Below are 14,525 nucleotides of genomic sequence, written 5' to 3'. Positions count from 1 at the left end.
CAGCGGATGTTGGCAATTAATCTCTGGTTCCTCTGCCTTTTCTAAAACCAGCTTGAACATCTGGAAATTCACAGTTCATGTATTGCTGAAGGCTGGCTTGGAGAATTTTGAGCATTACTTTACTAGCCACCATCAGTTCAGTTCAGTCACTCAGTCGTGTCCAACTCTTTGCAACCCCATGAATTGCAGCATGCAAGGCCTCCCTGTCCATCACCAATTCCCGGAGTTCATGCAAACTCACGTCCATTGAGTCGGTGATGCCATCCAGCCATCTCATCCTCTGTCGTCCCCTTCTCCTCCTGTCCCCAATCCCTCCCAGCATCAGAGTCTTTTCCAATGAGTCAACTCTTCGCATGAGGTGACCAAAGTACTGGAGTTTCAGCTTTAGCATCAGTCCTTCCAAAGAACACCCAGGACTGATCTCCTTTAGAATGGACCGGCTGGATCTCCTTGCACTCCAAGGGACTCTCAAGAGTCTTCTCCAACACCACAGTTTAAAAGCATCAATTCTTCGGCACTCGTCTTTCTTCACAGTCCAACTCTCACATCCATACATGACCACTGGAAAAACCATAGCCTTGACTAGACAAACCTTTGTTGGCAAAGTAATGTCTCTGCTTTTGAATATGTTATCTAGGTTGGTCATAACTTTCCTTCCAAAGAGTAAGCGTCTTTTAATTTCATGGCTGCTATCACCATCTGCAGTGATTTTGGAGCCCCAAAAAATAAAGTCTGACACTGTTTCCACTGTTTCCCCATCTATTTCCCTTGAAGTGATGGGACCAGATGCCATGATCTTAGTTTTCTGAATGTTGAGCTTCAAGCCAACCTTTTCACTCTCCTCTTTCACTTTCATCAAGAGGCTTTTTAGTTCCTCTTCACTTTCTGCCATAAGGGTGGTGTCATCTGCATATCTGAGGTTATTGATATTTCTCCCGGCAATCTTGATTCCAGCTGTGCTTCTTCCAGCCCAGCATTTCTCATGATGTACTCTGCATAGAAGTTAAATAAGCAGGGTGACAATATACAGTCTTGACGTACTCCTTTTCCTATTTGGAACCAGTCTGTTGTTCCATGTCCAGTTCTCTTGCTTCCTGACCTGCATATAGCTTTCTCAAGAGGCAGGTCAGGTGGTCTGGTATTCCCATCTCTTTCAGAATTTTCCCCAGTTTATTGTGATCCACACAGTCAAAGGCTTTGGCATAGTCAATAAAGCAGAAATAGATTTTTTCTGGAAGTCTCTTGCTTTTTCGATGATCCAGCGGATGTTGGCAATTTGGTCTCTGGTTCTTCTGCCTTTTCTAAAACCAGCTTGAACATCTGGAAGTTCACGGTTCACGTATTGCTGAAGCCTGGCTTGGAGAATTTTGAGCATTACTTTGCTAGCATGTGAGATGAGTGCAATTGTGTGGTAGTTTGAGCACTCTTTGGCATTGCCTTTCTTTGGGATTGGAATGAAAACTGACCTTTTCCAGTCCTGTGGCCACTGCTGAGTTTTCCAAATGTGCTGGCATATTGAGTGCAGCACTTTCACAGCATCATCTTTCAGGATTTGGAATAGCTCAACTGGAATTCTATCACCTCCACTAGCTTTGTTCATAGCGGTGCTTTCTAAGGCCCACTTGACTTCACATGCCAGGATGCCTGGCTCCAGGTGTGTGATCACACCATCGTGATTATCTGGGTCGTGAAGATCTTTTTTGTACAGTTCTTCTGTGTATTCTTGCCATCTCTTCTTAATATCTTCTGCTTCTGTTAGGTCCATACCATTTCTGTCCTTTATCGAGCCCATCTTTGCATGCAATGTTCCCTTGGTATCTCTAATTTTCTTGAAGAGATCTCTAGTTTTTCCCATTCTTTTGTTTTCCTCTATTTCTTTGCATTGATCACTGAGGAAGCCTTTCTTATCTCTTCTTGTTATTCTTTGGAACTCTACATTCATATGCTTATATCTTTCCTTTTCCTCTTTGCTTTTCGCTTCTCTTCTTTTCACAGCTATTTGTAAGGCCTCCCCAGACTGCCATTTTGCTTTTTTGCATTTCTTTTCCATGGGGATGGTCTTGATCCCTGTGTCCTGTACAATGTCACGAACCTCATTCCATTGTTCATCGGGCACTCTATCAGATCTAGTCCCTTAAATCTATTTCTCACTTCCACTGTATAATCATAAGGGATTTGATTTAGGTCATACCTGGTCTAGTGGTTTTCCCTACTTTCTTCAATTTCAGTCTGAATTTGGCAATAAGGAGTTCATGATCTGAGGCACAGTCAGCTCCAGGTCTTTTGTTGTTGTTGTTGTTGTTGACTGTATAGAGCTTCTCCATCTTTGGCTGCAAAGAATATAATCAATCTGATTTCGGTGTTGACCATCTGGTGATGTCCATGTGCACCACAAAGACAACTTTAATGATGCAATCAGCAGTGAGAACTCTGGAATCAGACTGATCTACCAGCTGTGTGACACAGGCAGGTCACTAGCTCTCTGTGCTTCAATTTCCTCATCTATAAAACAAGAGTTATAACAGTATTCACCTCAAGGGGTTGTTGTAAGAATTTAATTAAATAATGCATAGAAAGCATAGAACAGTAAGTGCATGAGACCAAGTACTCAATGGACTATAGCCTACCAGGCTCCTCTGTCCTTGGGGATTCTCCAGGCAAGAATACTGGAGTGGGTTGGAGAGGGATCCTCCTCCAGGGGATCTTCCCAACCTTTCCTCATTGCAGGTGGACTCTTTACTGGCTAAGCCACCAGGGAAGCCCAAGAACTCAGTAAAGGTTAGGTATTCAACCTCGAAGCCTAGCACCACAAGTCTGGTCACTGGACTTTCCAAGTGAAGGCAGAGTAATGTAGGAGCCACAGTTACTGCTGATTTTAAGGAAAACCTCAACCTAGGGTTTGCCCATCGCCATCTTGAGCCCAGATACCCATCAGTCAGAAGCTTAAAGAGTCCCCACCCAGCAGCTGAGTTCCCTGTATGGTGGACTCAGAAAGTGATATTTTGGAGAAATTAGTTAAGAGTGGAACTTTAACTTCTGAAACCACTGTTTACCTTTCATTGGCTGTCAAATCTCAGGACCTTCTCTCTGCTCCCTTGAAAGTACTCTCCATCAAGGAACTGCTTCTGCGGTATTCATCCTCACTGACTTTCCCACCATCTCAAAGATCTCTACTTCTGATTCCTTTTCCCTGCATGCTCCAATCTCTCTACCCTATGTTGCTCTTCAGTTGCTCAGTCATGTCTGACTCTTTGCAACACCATGGACTGCAGCATGCCAGGTTTCCCTGTCCTTTACCATCTCCTGGAGTCTGCTCAGACACATGTCCATTGAATTGGTGATGCCATTCAACCATCTCATCCTCTGTAACCTCCTTCTCCTCCTGCCTTCAATCTTTCCCAGCATCAGGGTTTTTTCCAATGAGTCAGCTCTTCACATCAGGTGGCCAAAGTATTGGAGCTTCAGCTTCAGCATCAGTCCTTCCAACGAAGATTCAGGGTTGATTTCCTTTAGGATTGACTTGTTTCATCTCCTTGCTGTCCAAGGGACTCACAAGAGTCTTCTCCAGTACTACAATTTAAAAGCATCAATTCTTCAGCACTCAGCCTTCTATATGGTCCAACTCTCATATTTGTACATGACTACTGGGAAAACCATAGCTTTGACTATGCAGACCTTTGCTGGCAAAGTGATATCTCTGCTTTTTAATACACTGCCTAGGTTTGCATAGCTTTCCTTCCAAGGAGAAAGTGTCTTTTAATTTCATGGCTGCAGTCACCATCTCATGTACCACACACATTCTATTCAGTTCTCTCTACTTCTTTCTCTCTTGTCTTCCTTCACAAGATTATATTTGAGAATGACACACACAGGAATATACAATTTGATATTATGCTGTCACAGTAATTGGCACATCGTAGGCTCTCAAATATTTGCTGAATAAAATCCTCCTTGACTGAACCTTCCAAAGCAGAGTATCTGAGAAGGGGCTCAGCTCCCTAACTCTGGTGAGAACTTGAGGGAAGAAAGAAATATTATACATCATCTATATCAAGCCCTACCTCCTGTTTATTTTATAAAATAGGAAAATAATGTAATATAGACACGGCTATTTAAGGGCAGAGTGCAAGCTAGAAGCCTCATCTGCTTTCCAACCCAGTGCAACTCACTCTGGATTATGTGGATACAAATATCCCTTATTTCCCAGAGGTATGAGTTTGTAAGGCTTGGAAGGCAGCAGATAGCCACCACTCCTCAAAATGGGCCCTGGATTGAGACTCAGGTCTCCATTTCTGATCTCCAGCAGATTCTCCCTGCAGGATTTGACATCCACACTTCATTGGGGTGGGCTTCTAGATGGGATTTGCTCTTCAACACTACAAGGGTTTGGGTCTGTGCTGACTTTATAGGGGAAACACCCTGAAAAGGGGACCTAGACCCTCCCTCCTCCTCTACCCCTGGGCTCCTTGCAGGCGGTTCATGCCCACCTTCCTCCGGGTTCCAGCAAGCCCCGCAACTCTGGTGCAGGTCTCTGTGAGTCTCTGCTCCTAGCGCCTTGATGAGGCGTGTTTAATCTTCCACCCAGATTATTTAACCTCCGCATCCTTGTTAACAAACAGCCATTATTAACGAGTTGAGGGACCACATGGGGTGGGCTTCTACAGACAATGCGCGCTCCCTTGGCTTTTCTGCGAACAAATTCATAATCCTCAGCGACTCAGCCGGAGCCCTCCTGCCAGGTCCGCGAGGGAGTCAGGAAACTATAGAAATCGGGTGATCTGGGCCCTTATCCAGGACCCCTGTGCCCCGGAGGGTCGGGGAATTGCAAGATGGAGCTGTATCTCTCCCTTCCTCCCCAGCCTCCCTTCCTCGCTCGCTCTCCCAAGGGATTGCTGCAGTGCGTTATAAATTTTACCTTTCCAGTGTGCAGGAGAGGCGAGAGGAGGCTGTGTCCCAGCTCCGGGCCAGCTTGTCCCTAAGGACACCAATTAAAGGCACTAATTGGACAGCAATACATCAAAGTCGCTCCCGGGAGTGGGTCCTCAGAGCGCCAGGAATCCATTAGTTGGGCTTTTGTTTCAAAACACAGAAATACAGAGGAATAAAAAATAAAATTAAAAGCACTTCGACGCAGACGGGAGTGGCGAGGGTGCTGTACCGCGAGGACTCCTCTCTGGGTTCACTGGGAGCCCCTCGCTCTCCCCTCCTACTCAAGGCTCGGTATATGAGCCCACCGCACATTTATCCCCAAAGAGCGCCGCCTGCTAAGGCTCGGTCGCCCCTGGGCCCGCAAACAGAGACCGTGTAGACGCGGCACACACCACCAGACGCGCCTGGACCGATGCGGGGTGGGGGGAACAAACCCACCCTACCCCCGCGCACATTGTTCAGGTTCTCTGCCTAACCTGGCCCAGGAAGGGGAAGCGGACACCTCGGGGAGGCACATGTCACCCGGGAGTCGTTTCGGCCTCATGGGCTGCACTGAGGACGCGAGGCAGACAACGCAGGGGACAGCGTCCCTCGGGGGTTATTTCAAGGTTCGGGGAGCGGCACTTCGACAGCGGAAGGAAGGAACTGGCTCTTCTTTGCGGAGCTGGATGCCACTCGCAGGCCCGAGGGCACTGGGAGAAACGGGCCGGGGAGGGGCCCAGGCCCCGCAGGACAGGAGGAGACCCCTGGCCCAGGGACGGCGGGGCGATAAGCCCCGTGGAAATGCGACCCGAGGCCAAGTCCAGAAGTCCATCCCCCTAGTCCCGTGCCTGGCAAGGCCTCCAACCTCTGCGGCCGAGGCCAAAGCATGTCAGAGCTGGTGGGTGAATTCAGGGCGTGGCCAGGACCCGGCACAAAGGGCACCGCGTGCGGTTGGCGTCTGCGGGTGCGGCGCCTCTAGATGCCCAAGTGAGGCTTCGCCGCGGCTTTGCCGCGGCTTCCCGCCAGACCTGAAGACCGGGATGAGGCTGGCCCCGGGTCGCTACGGCAGCCAAAGCGCCGGCTGGCGTACCGGGAAGCCGGGGCCTCACCTGGGCGGCGGGAGGCCAGAGGCCGAGCCCTCGGCGCCCCTCATCCTGCGGAGGCCGCGCCCGCTAGCTTCCCTCGAGGAGCCAGATTGGAATGGCTGCTTTTGATCCCATTTGTTACTAACCCCGGCATTTGTTTTCCATTTTATAAACGCTTCCCTTTAAGTAATTGTCCCTGTTAACAGCGTATACCTTTCAGCAGCCCTCACTGCGCTATAAATAATCTCGATGAAGATGCAAGGATATGACTTTCACAAGATTGGACAATTGATTCAATCTGTGACCCGCGATCGCGAATAATATTGGAAGGCTATTTAAACAGATGAAGGCCTAAATTGTCTTGCTTGTATCTGAATTAATTTCTCATTCATCATCATTATGAAGTGATTGGTCTATTCAAGCTCTTCAGCCTGCTGGAACGGAGAGGGATTTAAATGAGATTGTAACACAATTTAAATGCTTGCCGACTTTAACGAGGCCAATTGAGCAGCTGCAATAAATACAAATATTTTTCTAAACAGCCTTGTTTTAAATAATTACTTAATGCTTTCATGTTATTTTTAAGTGGCAATCTCTCTCCTGCTCCTGCTCAGAATATCACACACTTATTTGCTGAGAAAGCGATTTTGGAAAGGACTTTGTGTTTCTATTTGCTTTGTAGCCGGTGGCTTTTTCCCTCCTCAGGCTTAACATTTCGGGGTCCACAAACCAGCACAAATGGTGAGTTGGGCCTTGGTTTCACCCTAATACACTGATGTGTCTGCCCCCACAGAGCCAGGGAGGAGCTGAGCGATGGGAGAATTTTTCGTTTGGATCAAGTCACTTATCCAGTTTTAGCTGGGTCTTGCAAACGAATCCATGCGACTGCACTGACAAATGACACCCCAAAGGGTGGCATCGTTTCTGACTTATCCTGATAACCATCATCATCTTGAACAAATCAGAATTCCAGCATACCTGAAAGGTGTCCCTTAGGAAGTTCAGTCTGCCAACAGTTTGGCTCCCGTGCAAGTCGACTGGAGTGAGTGGAGGCCGGCTGAGGATTTCTTTGTTAGGGAACAGGCCCAGAAAGAGAACCTAGCCACAAGGACTGGGGTGGGGGGCAGAGTAACTAGAAGGAAATCGCCATTGTGGGGCTCAAACTCCTTTTCCTGCCCCCACTCACCGACACTACTCCCTCTCTCACTCCGGGTGAGGGTGCTTAGAGAGGACTCTAGGAAGGAAAAGCTCTTTCCACTAGGAGAATGCCATCCGCTGGTCATCCCCGACAACTGTCAGCCCGTGACACCCACGCCCTTCGGCCGACATATGGCTGCGAGTGTTTTCTCGATTGGGGAATAATGGAAGCAACCGAGCGGGAAAAGCCTGGGGAACAAAAGAATCTTTTAAACTTTCAGGAACGTGCTAGGCTGGGGGTGGGGAGACACGCGACTTGGGCGGGGACCTAAGCTCCCGCTAGCCACGACCGTCTAGGGCCATATCCCCCTGGGAGGCCTAGGCTGAGAGGGCGCATCCTGAATCACCTCTCACTATGCCTGGAATGGGGGCAGAGGGACTCGATGTGTGGAATGTGCAGCTGCGGGTTTCCCGGTTGGGAAAGCAGGGCCGACATAGTCACTAGAAAAATCATTGGTGGGGCAGACAACACTGGGGGGATACAATCAAACTGCAGGCCAAGGGGGGAAACATGCGGACAAGGGTGGAGAAACCAAGTGATTTGCTATGTAACCGGGCAATTTAATGCCAGAGTTAGGGAGCTGCTGGCCGGAATCATTTCCTCTTCGGAGGCTCTGCCGAGCTCATCCTCTTTATCCTGTTGTTTAAAATGAGCATTATCCCAAACATATGCAATGCAATCAGTTTGGTCACACTTACAAGAACACGCTTTAATAAGGCAATCAATCACTCGCTAACTAGACGGCGACGGCCTGCGCTGAGCGCGCACTCGGGCTTCGGGGTGGCTATTCTTCCCGGGCCAAAAGGACCGCGGCTGAGCGCACGTCTGCGCTCCCAGGCCCCGCTGGGTCCCCGACTATGCTGAGGAGCCTAGGAAAAGTGTGAGTCGAATGTGAGGTGTCAGACTAAACGACGGTAACCGTGGACTCTGGGGCCCAAAGAGGCCTAAGGCATGGGAGGGGAAGCCACCGGAGCTGGGAGCCTCTAGCTACATAAGTCACTAATATCTGTGTGAGGCCAGAGCCTCCGTTTTCCCACCTGCAAAATGGGACTGAGACGGAGGGAAACTAAGAGACGGTCGGAAAATTGAAAAATGAAAACAATAATACCATGTCAGCCCTCTTGCTTGGACTAGCCTTCTCATTTTACAGATGAAGAGACAGAGGCTGCGGAGGACGCAGTGCCTTTAAGATCATCTCCGCCCCAGCCCCCACTACAACGATCACCACCTAATTGGGCCAGATGCTGCTTACGGTGCAGGTGGGAAAAGTCTATTTTTAGGTGCGGGGGTCTGCAAGGGAGTGTGAGTAGTGCGTGCCTAGCGCCAAACCGCAAACCTTGGCAAAAGGGAAATTTCATTATGAAGTAATGAGTAATTCCTCCTGGCAAGATGTATTGTTATATCTTCCACTTCAATTTGGAGGAAGAGAGGCTCAATTACCCAGAAAATACAGTCAATTAAAGGCTGCTGATTGGACACGAGGCCGGATCATCGATCTTGTACTTTCCAATATCGCTGCAGACACCTCATTTTCCCTCCCTATTAACTGAAAATACGCCTGGCATTACGGCAGCCCGCAGCCCATTTACCTGTCGCAAGCAATCTTGGCCCGACACGAAGTAACCCAGAAATTTGCCAGGTTTGGCACTGGGAGCTTCCCAACTGCAGAGGGAGCTGCGCAGGGCTAGGGGGACGGGATGAGTGGCAGATAGGATGCTGGAAACCTCAGCACAACGATTTGCTTGGGAGGGTAGGGAGTACTGTGTTGGAGAGGGTTTGTTTTAAAGCCCCAGGAGGGATGAAGGCTGATTAAGGAGACCCATGGGTACACGGGCAGAGGACCCTTGAACCCATACAGTCCTGAGCTCCCAGCCTGCTGACACCCATCTCGCTCCTGCTTGAGCACGACTTGACTTCAGAGGCAGCCACAGTGGCTCTCCTAAAGGGACAGAGAACGACAATGAGGTGGCCATTCAGGATTGTCTGTCCTTTTGCCCTGACCAGCCCAGAATTCCATCCTTGGAGATAACTTCCAGTGTGAAAAGGATTCAAACCCTCTCTTCCCAACTCAGGAATCCTCCCTCCTTTCCCTTCACCATAAGATGCAGACTCAGCTTGACCAACAAACTCCACTCTCTGCAGTGCTCCACCTCCACTCCCACCACCCCATTTGTCTCCACCTTGGGTTGGGGTAGAGATAGGATTACAGAGACCGGAGTCCAGAATCCCCTTTCCTCAAAGCATTGGAGCAGATGGAGAGGACTCATGAGGGTGAGTTCCTGATGGGCTCAGCGCTCTGCTGGACCAGTTGAGCCAAGTCTCCTAGTTTGCACAAAATTAAGGAAATATGCACCTCACAGCAGCTCCTCCTTCTCCACCTCTGTGAAATGTCCATTTGGAGACTGCCAATGCCAAATGGAGGCTTGGGAGACTGTGTGTCCCTCTTTTGACTCCTCCCCTACCCAAGGCTATAGTTAACTAATAATTCAAAAGGAGTTAACAAACTGCCTGCTACCAAAAAATTTAAAATGCTAAAGTGAGAATCATATCCAGCTTTATTGCAATATGGTCAACAAATTGTAACAGCAAATTCTTTGGGCTTCAAAGGAAAACCAAATCAAACTCAGTCCCTACAGGAAGAACCACTCCCTCCCAGTCAGGGTGAAACTTGCCTTTGTGGGGGTATAAGTTCTCCTATCCCTCAAAAACTGGCTGCAAGAATGACTACAGATGTGAGAGTTTGGGAGTGGTTCCCAAACAAGCCTTGGAGGAGGGGAGAGACAAAGTCCCCAGAAGCAGCAGAAGGCTCCTGCTAGTATTCTGAAAGTCAAGCCCCATGGCAGCTTGGGAGGCAGATGGGTGTGAAATGCCAAATGCAAAGAGAAGGGCCAGAAAGCTCCTAGTGAATGAAAGAAAAAGGCTGGAAATAGCCTCTAATTTGCCACCAGATATGGAGGGAGGGAGATGAGGTTCCTGCTCCCTAAGCTCTTCCCTGGGCGCCTTGTTAACAGCTCCGCTCTGGGCTCCATGGCCAGCCAGAGGCATGGTAATCATTATTATACATTCAACATTCAAAAACCCTCCTCACACACATCACTTGCTAATCAGGGTGTGTGCTGGGCCCAAGGAGAAGAGGCTTGGGAGAAGTTGCCAGGGGACCCAAGGGTATCTGCAGCTTCCCTGCCCACAGTACACAAAAAGTGAGGGTGGAGATGAAGTTACAGTGGAGAAGAAGCCAGGAGAGAGGAAAGAGATCAGGTGCTGGTAGATGCCAAAATCAGAAAATATCCTGTAACTGAGGCTCCAGGGGGGCCAGAGAGCCCCCTGCTTCTTTGGGAGGGTAGTAAATCATCTCCCTCTCTCCCCTAGATGGCTGGTGCATTGTCATCCACAAGCCCCTTGCCATGCCTTGGAAAAGCTGGCAAAGATTAATCTCTACCTGCTCTGCATACACAGCATTTTGTTCAGAGAGACAGCAATTTCCCTTTTCATCGCATGGGCTTGGCCTTTGCAAGGGGGAGGGGTCCGGGTGAGAAAAGGGTTGGGGGTTGGGGGCTAAGGGGCTTGATATTGGTTGCTGTTACTGCTAAGTTTGTTAAGCTTTGGAGCCACGGCCTCAAGCCCAGGTCAGGGCAGTGGGTCGGGTGAAGAATGGCAAAGAGGGGCCGACCCAGAGGAAGGTTTTTCAGGCTCGGCCTCCCCAACCCCACTCCTGCTCCCCAGACGCGCCAACCAGGACCCCTTCCCAGGCATTTCGATGCTCGATGCTCGAAACCAAGTCCCGCTGGTCCTCGGCGGCCCTCTTCTTTCCCCTCGGTGCCCCTGGGGCGGGGAGGGATGCTGTCTGAGTCCCCGAGGGGTCCCCACGGGCGTCCTGGAGCCGGCTGCCCGCGGGTGGCCCCTTATCTGGTGAGGGGCACCTCCTCCCTCTGGTCCAGCGCCACGGAGGAGGCCTTGCTGAGCACCGACGGCGCGAAGGAGAGGAAGGAGTCCGAGCGGGAGGTGGAGGCACAGGTGAAGTCCGAGGCGGCGGCGGCGCGGGGCGCCAGCCCGTTGGCCGGGCCGCCGTGGCAGGCGAGGCAGGAGCAGGGGCCGCCGGCCGCGGTTCCCAGTCCATGCGCCGGGCCTGGGTAGAGCGGCGGGTGGCGGAAGGCGCACAGCAGTTCGGGCCGCGGGTAGGGCTGCGAGAGCACACGGAAGGTGTCGAGCGGGCGCAGCGGGCCGCTGAAAGGCGAGGCGGCGGCGGATGCGGCGGACGCGGCGCCCAGACCCACAGGCGAGTAGTAGGGCAAGGGCAGGTGCGACGGGAAGGGGTAGGGCAGGCCGCCCGCGGCCGCGGCGTGGCTCATCATGTACGTGTAGAAGGCGGGGTCGGCCGGGTGCGGCCACGTCATGGCTAACCGCTGCCGCTTGTCCTTCATGCGCCTGTTCTGGAACCACACCTGGCGGGCGGGGAGGAGAGGAGCGGGTTCGGCGGCGCCCGGCCCGGTGCGCAGAACCCACAAGTCCCGTCCCACCGCGGGCGACGGTGAGGGTAGCATAGGGAAGAGCCGAAGAGGAGCTCCTCTGGGCGCGGGCAGATCCCCCCACCACCCCCTTGGATCTGGAATCCCTCCCAGACAGGCTCTCTCCCTCCTCCCCTCAGCCCTCGCTGCCAGGACGCCCAAACGCAGTGTGGGTGGGAAAGTAGTGGGGCAACTAAGACCTCCACCGGTCTGAGGCAGCAGGCAGCGATCCCCTCAAAATACGTCCCATTCCTGAGGCTCTCCCTGGAAGCACTTCCTTGTCACCTGCCCAAGCACTTCATCCCCGCTGTTTATTTGGCCACGAAAGAGTGTCTCCCCTAGGGGCAAATGTGCATGCACCTGGCTCCTGCACCAGGCTTAGACATTCCCGGCCTAGCTGCCCTGTAAAGAGACTCCAGGCCCTACTTCCTGGTTCATGATTTAAGAAGGTGGTATTTACTTCCTCCTGACGGAGTGCATCCTCCCTCCTCCCTGTGGCTCATACCTTGATTGTGGTTTCCGGCAGGTTTAGGGCAGCCGCCAGCTCACATCTCCGAGGCCTGGATACATAGTTCTCCCTGTAGAATTCCTTCTCCAGTCGTGCAATCTGCTCCCGGGTGAAGGCAGTCCGGTACCGTCGCATCTGGTCACTAGCACTGCAGGCCAGGGTGCCCTGGGAGCCACCGCTGCCATTGCTTTTGGGGGTCTCGCTGCTGCCGTTGGGACTGCTGGCCAGTGCCTCAGAGCCAGGCCCTGTTCAGGGAGCCCAGAGTATAGGCACACACAGAACACACAACAGATACAGACACTGTTGATGTGGGGCTGTAGGCCTTGGTTGATGGGTGTGGAGGAGGTGATGGAAAGGGACATCCCCCTCTTCCCAGTAGCCCCAGACTCTACCTCTGCTAGGGTGGCAAGGACTTTGAGAACCCAGGAATGGAGGACAGAGGCTCACCATTCAGATGAGCACATAGCAGCCATTAGGCCTGGCCGGGCTGCTGTGTTAGGCCTGCTGGGTACGAAAGCCCCAGGCGCCCTGGCCACCTGCCTTGGGGCACAGGACAGATGCAGCCACTCTGAACTTTCTGCCCACGGTTGACAGGAGTGGGCAAGGATACGCATATCTGACAGTCAAGTGAGTTGAGATGCCCCCTTTGTGCTGGAGTGTTGTAAACTTGGGTCCAGGTGCATTGTTGGATGTTGGGCAGGGACTGAGTTTCCTTGCTTTGTGTGCCAGATGGCTGGTGCAGGTGTGGGAATGTACACTAGGCTGCGTGTGCTGTGGGAATGGCCCAGGAGTGTGTGTATGAGTGTCCTATTGCCTGACTATATATGAATGGAGTATGGGTTACTCTGAGGGTATGCTGTGGTTAGTCTGGATTGAGTGGATTAGATGGCAATGGGTGGATGCGGGTTCTCAGCAAGGTGTTGGCTGCCAAGGCCAGGGGGTGGGTTTTCTTCCACACCAGGGTCTTCTCACCCACCAGCACAGCTTTGTGGAGGAGTGTCCGCTGGTGGGCTCTTCCTCCTAGCTTTCCACCCCTCTCAGGGAGACTCCCTTCCTGATCATTCACCTAGCCCCAGGTCAGGGAGGGGTTCTCCAGTTATAGCAGTGACACACAACTCACCCCCCCCACCCCCCCACCCCCAATTTGAGCTGAAACCCAGGGAAGGGTGGGGCTCCTGCCCCCTGCCGCTCTTTTCCTTTGGGTGGAGGAGTGGGACTAGGAAGGAAAGGTGAATGGGGGGAGGGCCAGAGCACTGCCTTTTCAAATGCAACCGGAGACCAAAGGCAATTAGACCATTGGGACCATTTCCGACCTGGCGCCACCGAGCCCGGGAAGTGACGAGGTAATTTGGACCTCTGACCGACGTGCAAACTGGTCGGAGGGCCGCAGCAGCCTGTCGGCCCTAGTCGCTCGCGATTTTACGGTCCTTTATGGACTCCCGCTTCCGCGCCTGGATGCGCCGTACACCCTGCTAGCCACAAACTGCCTGGACCCTCGTTTGATTTCGCCCACGCCGGGAGATAGTGTCTTCCCCGCGCAGCTGAAGCAGTGCCACAAAGCTCTGGGGGGTTGGGGTGCACTCTGAATCCCCCTCAAGCCCAGGGCTTGCGTCTCCCTCCTTCCCCCAAAGCACAGCTGTCACCCTCAGTCCCGCCAATGCCAGAGCAGAGAAAGAGACCCCCGCCAGGGCGCAGATAGCGGGGGATGAGTTGTTCAGGTGGGTTCCCCCAGCCACCCCGCCCTGGGGTAAAGGAGTGTCTTCCTCTCCTCTAGAGCTGAAGTGGAAGGTGGGCGCGGTGGGAGGCCGGGGGAGAGAAGGGGCGCGGTGGCTACCTTTGCTGTGCTGGTATTCGGCGTTCCCCGTGGCGCAGTCCGGGGTGCAGCTCACCTCGATTTCTTCATAGAAATCCGACTCGGTGTCTGAGCTGCTGGGTTGTCCCTGGCCAGAGAGACTGTCGGCGGAGGCAGCCGGAGGTCCGGGGCCGAGCACCGCGGCCCCGGCTGCCCGCGACTCGGCGCCCGGCCCCGCAGCGCTGCCTGCTAGTCCGTCCACCGGCTCCTCCTCCAGGCCTCCCCCGCCGCGCTCCCGGGCGGCCGGAGGACCGGCCCGCGGGCTCAGGCAACCACGGGGCACCATCTTCTCGGGCGGCTCGGGCAGCGGGCTGCCCACGGCTTCGGACAAATTGGAGACCCTCTTGCCAACCAGAGTGCCAAGCTGACCCCCATCCAGAAACATAACCATGTCCTTTCGGCTCTCCATCCCGGACTTTCGGAGGGGGGAGGGGGAAAGCCCCAAGTGAGCTCCTAGCCCCCCGGC

The 14,525-nt window shown here is 52.7% G+C and overlaps 1 protein-coding gene and 1 long non-coding RNA gene across 2 annotated transcripts; both read right to left on the bottom strand.

Moving 5' to 3' along the window:
• Positions 1-1,917: 1,917 nt before the first annotated feature.
• On the bottom strand, positions 1,918-5,062 carry LOC147374132 (uncharacterized). The gene is made up of 2 exons (XR_015162472.1): positions 4,916-5,062; positions 1,918-2,502 (listed from the first exon to the last, which is right to left on the bottom strand). It is a non-coding gene; the product is annotated as an uncharacterized LOC147374132 (long non-coding RNA).
• Positions 5,063-9,716: 4,654 nt separating this feature from the next.
• On the bottom strand, positions 9,717-14,483 carry EVX1 (even-skipped homeobox 1). Its single transcript, XM_086396381.1, has 3 exons — positions 14,042-14,483; positions 12,205-12,452; positions 9,717-11,636 (listed from the first exon to the last, which is right to left on the bottom strand). Exons 1-3 carry the CDS (start codon positions 14,466-14,468, stop codon positions 11,097-11,099), a joined length of 1,215 nt encoding a protein of 404 aa, XP_086252507.1. The 5' UTR covers positions 14,469-14,483; the 3' UTR covers positions 9,717-11,096.
• Positions 14,484-14,525: the final 42 nt, after the last annotated feature.

This window comes from Bos grunniens, chromosome 4, assembly GCF_055505025.1.
Source record: "Bos grunniens cultivar Pamir isolate PY7600 chromosome 4, Bosgru_T2T1.0, whole genome shotgun sequence".
NCBI classification, from domain to species: domain Eukaryota; kingdom Metazoa; phylum Chordata; class Mammalia; order Artiodactyla; family Bovidae; genus Bos; species Bos grunniens.
Note: the sequence above shows the minus strand (reverse complement) of the source record. Positions and strands in the feature narration are given on the sequence as shown.

Coding starts and splice junctions, on each gene's coding strand:
- EVX1 (XM_086396381.1), bottom strand. CDS start 14,468: ATGGAGAGCCGAAAGGACATGGTTATGTTTCTGGATGGGGGTCAGCTT. Junction 12,453..14,041: donor CGAATACCAGCACAGCAAAG/GTAGCCACCGCG, acceptor CTCCCTGAACAG/GGCCTGGCTCTGAGGCACTG. Junction 11,637..12,204: donor TGCCGGAAACCACAATCAAG/GTATGAGCCACA, acceptor CCCGCCCGCCAG/GTGTGGTTCCAGAACAGGCG.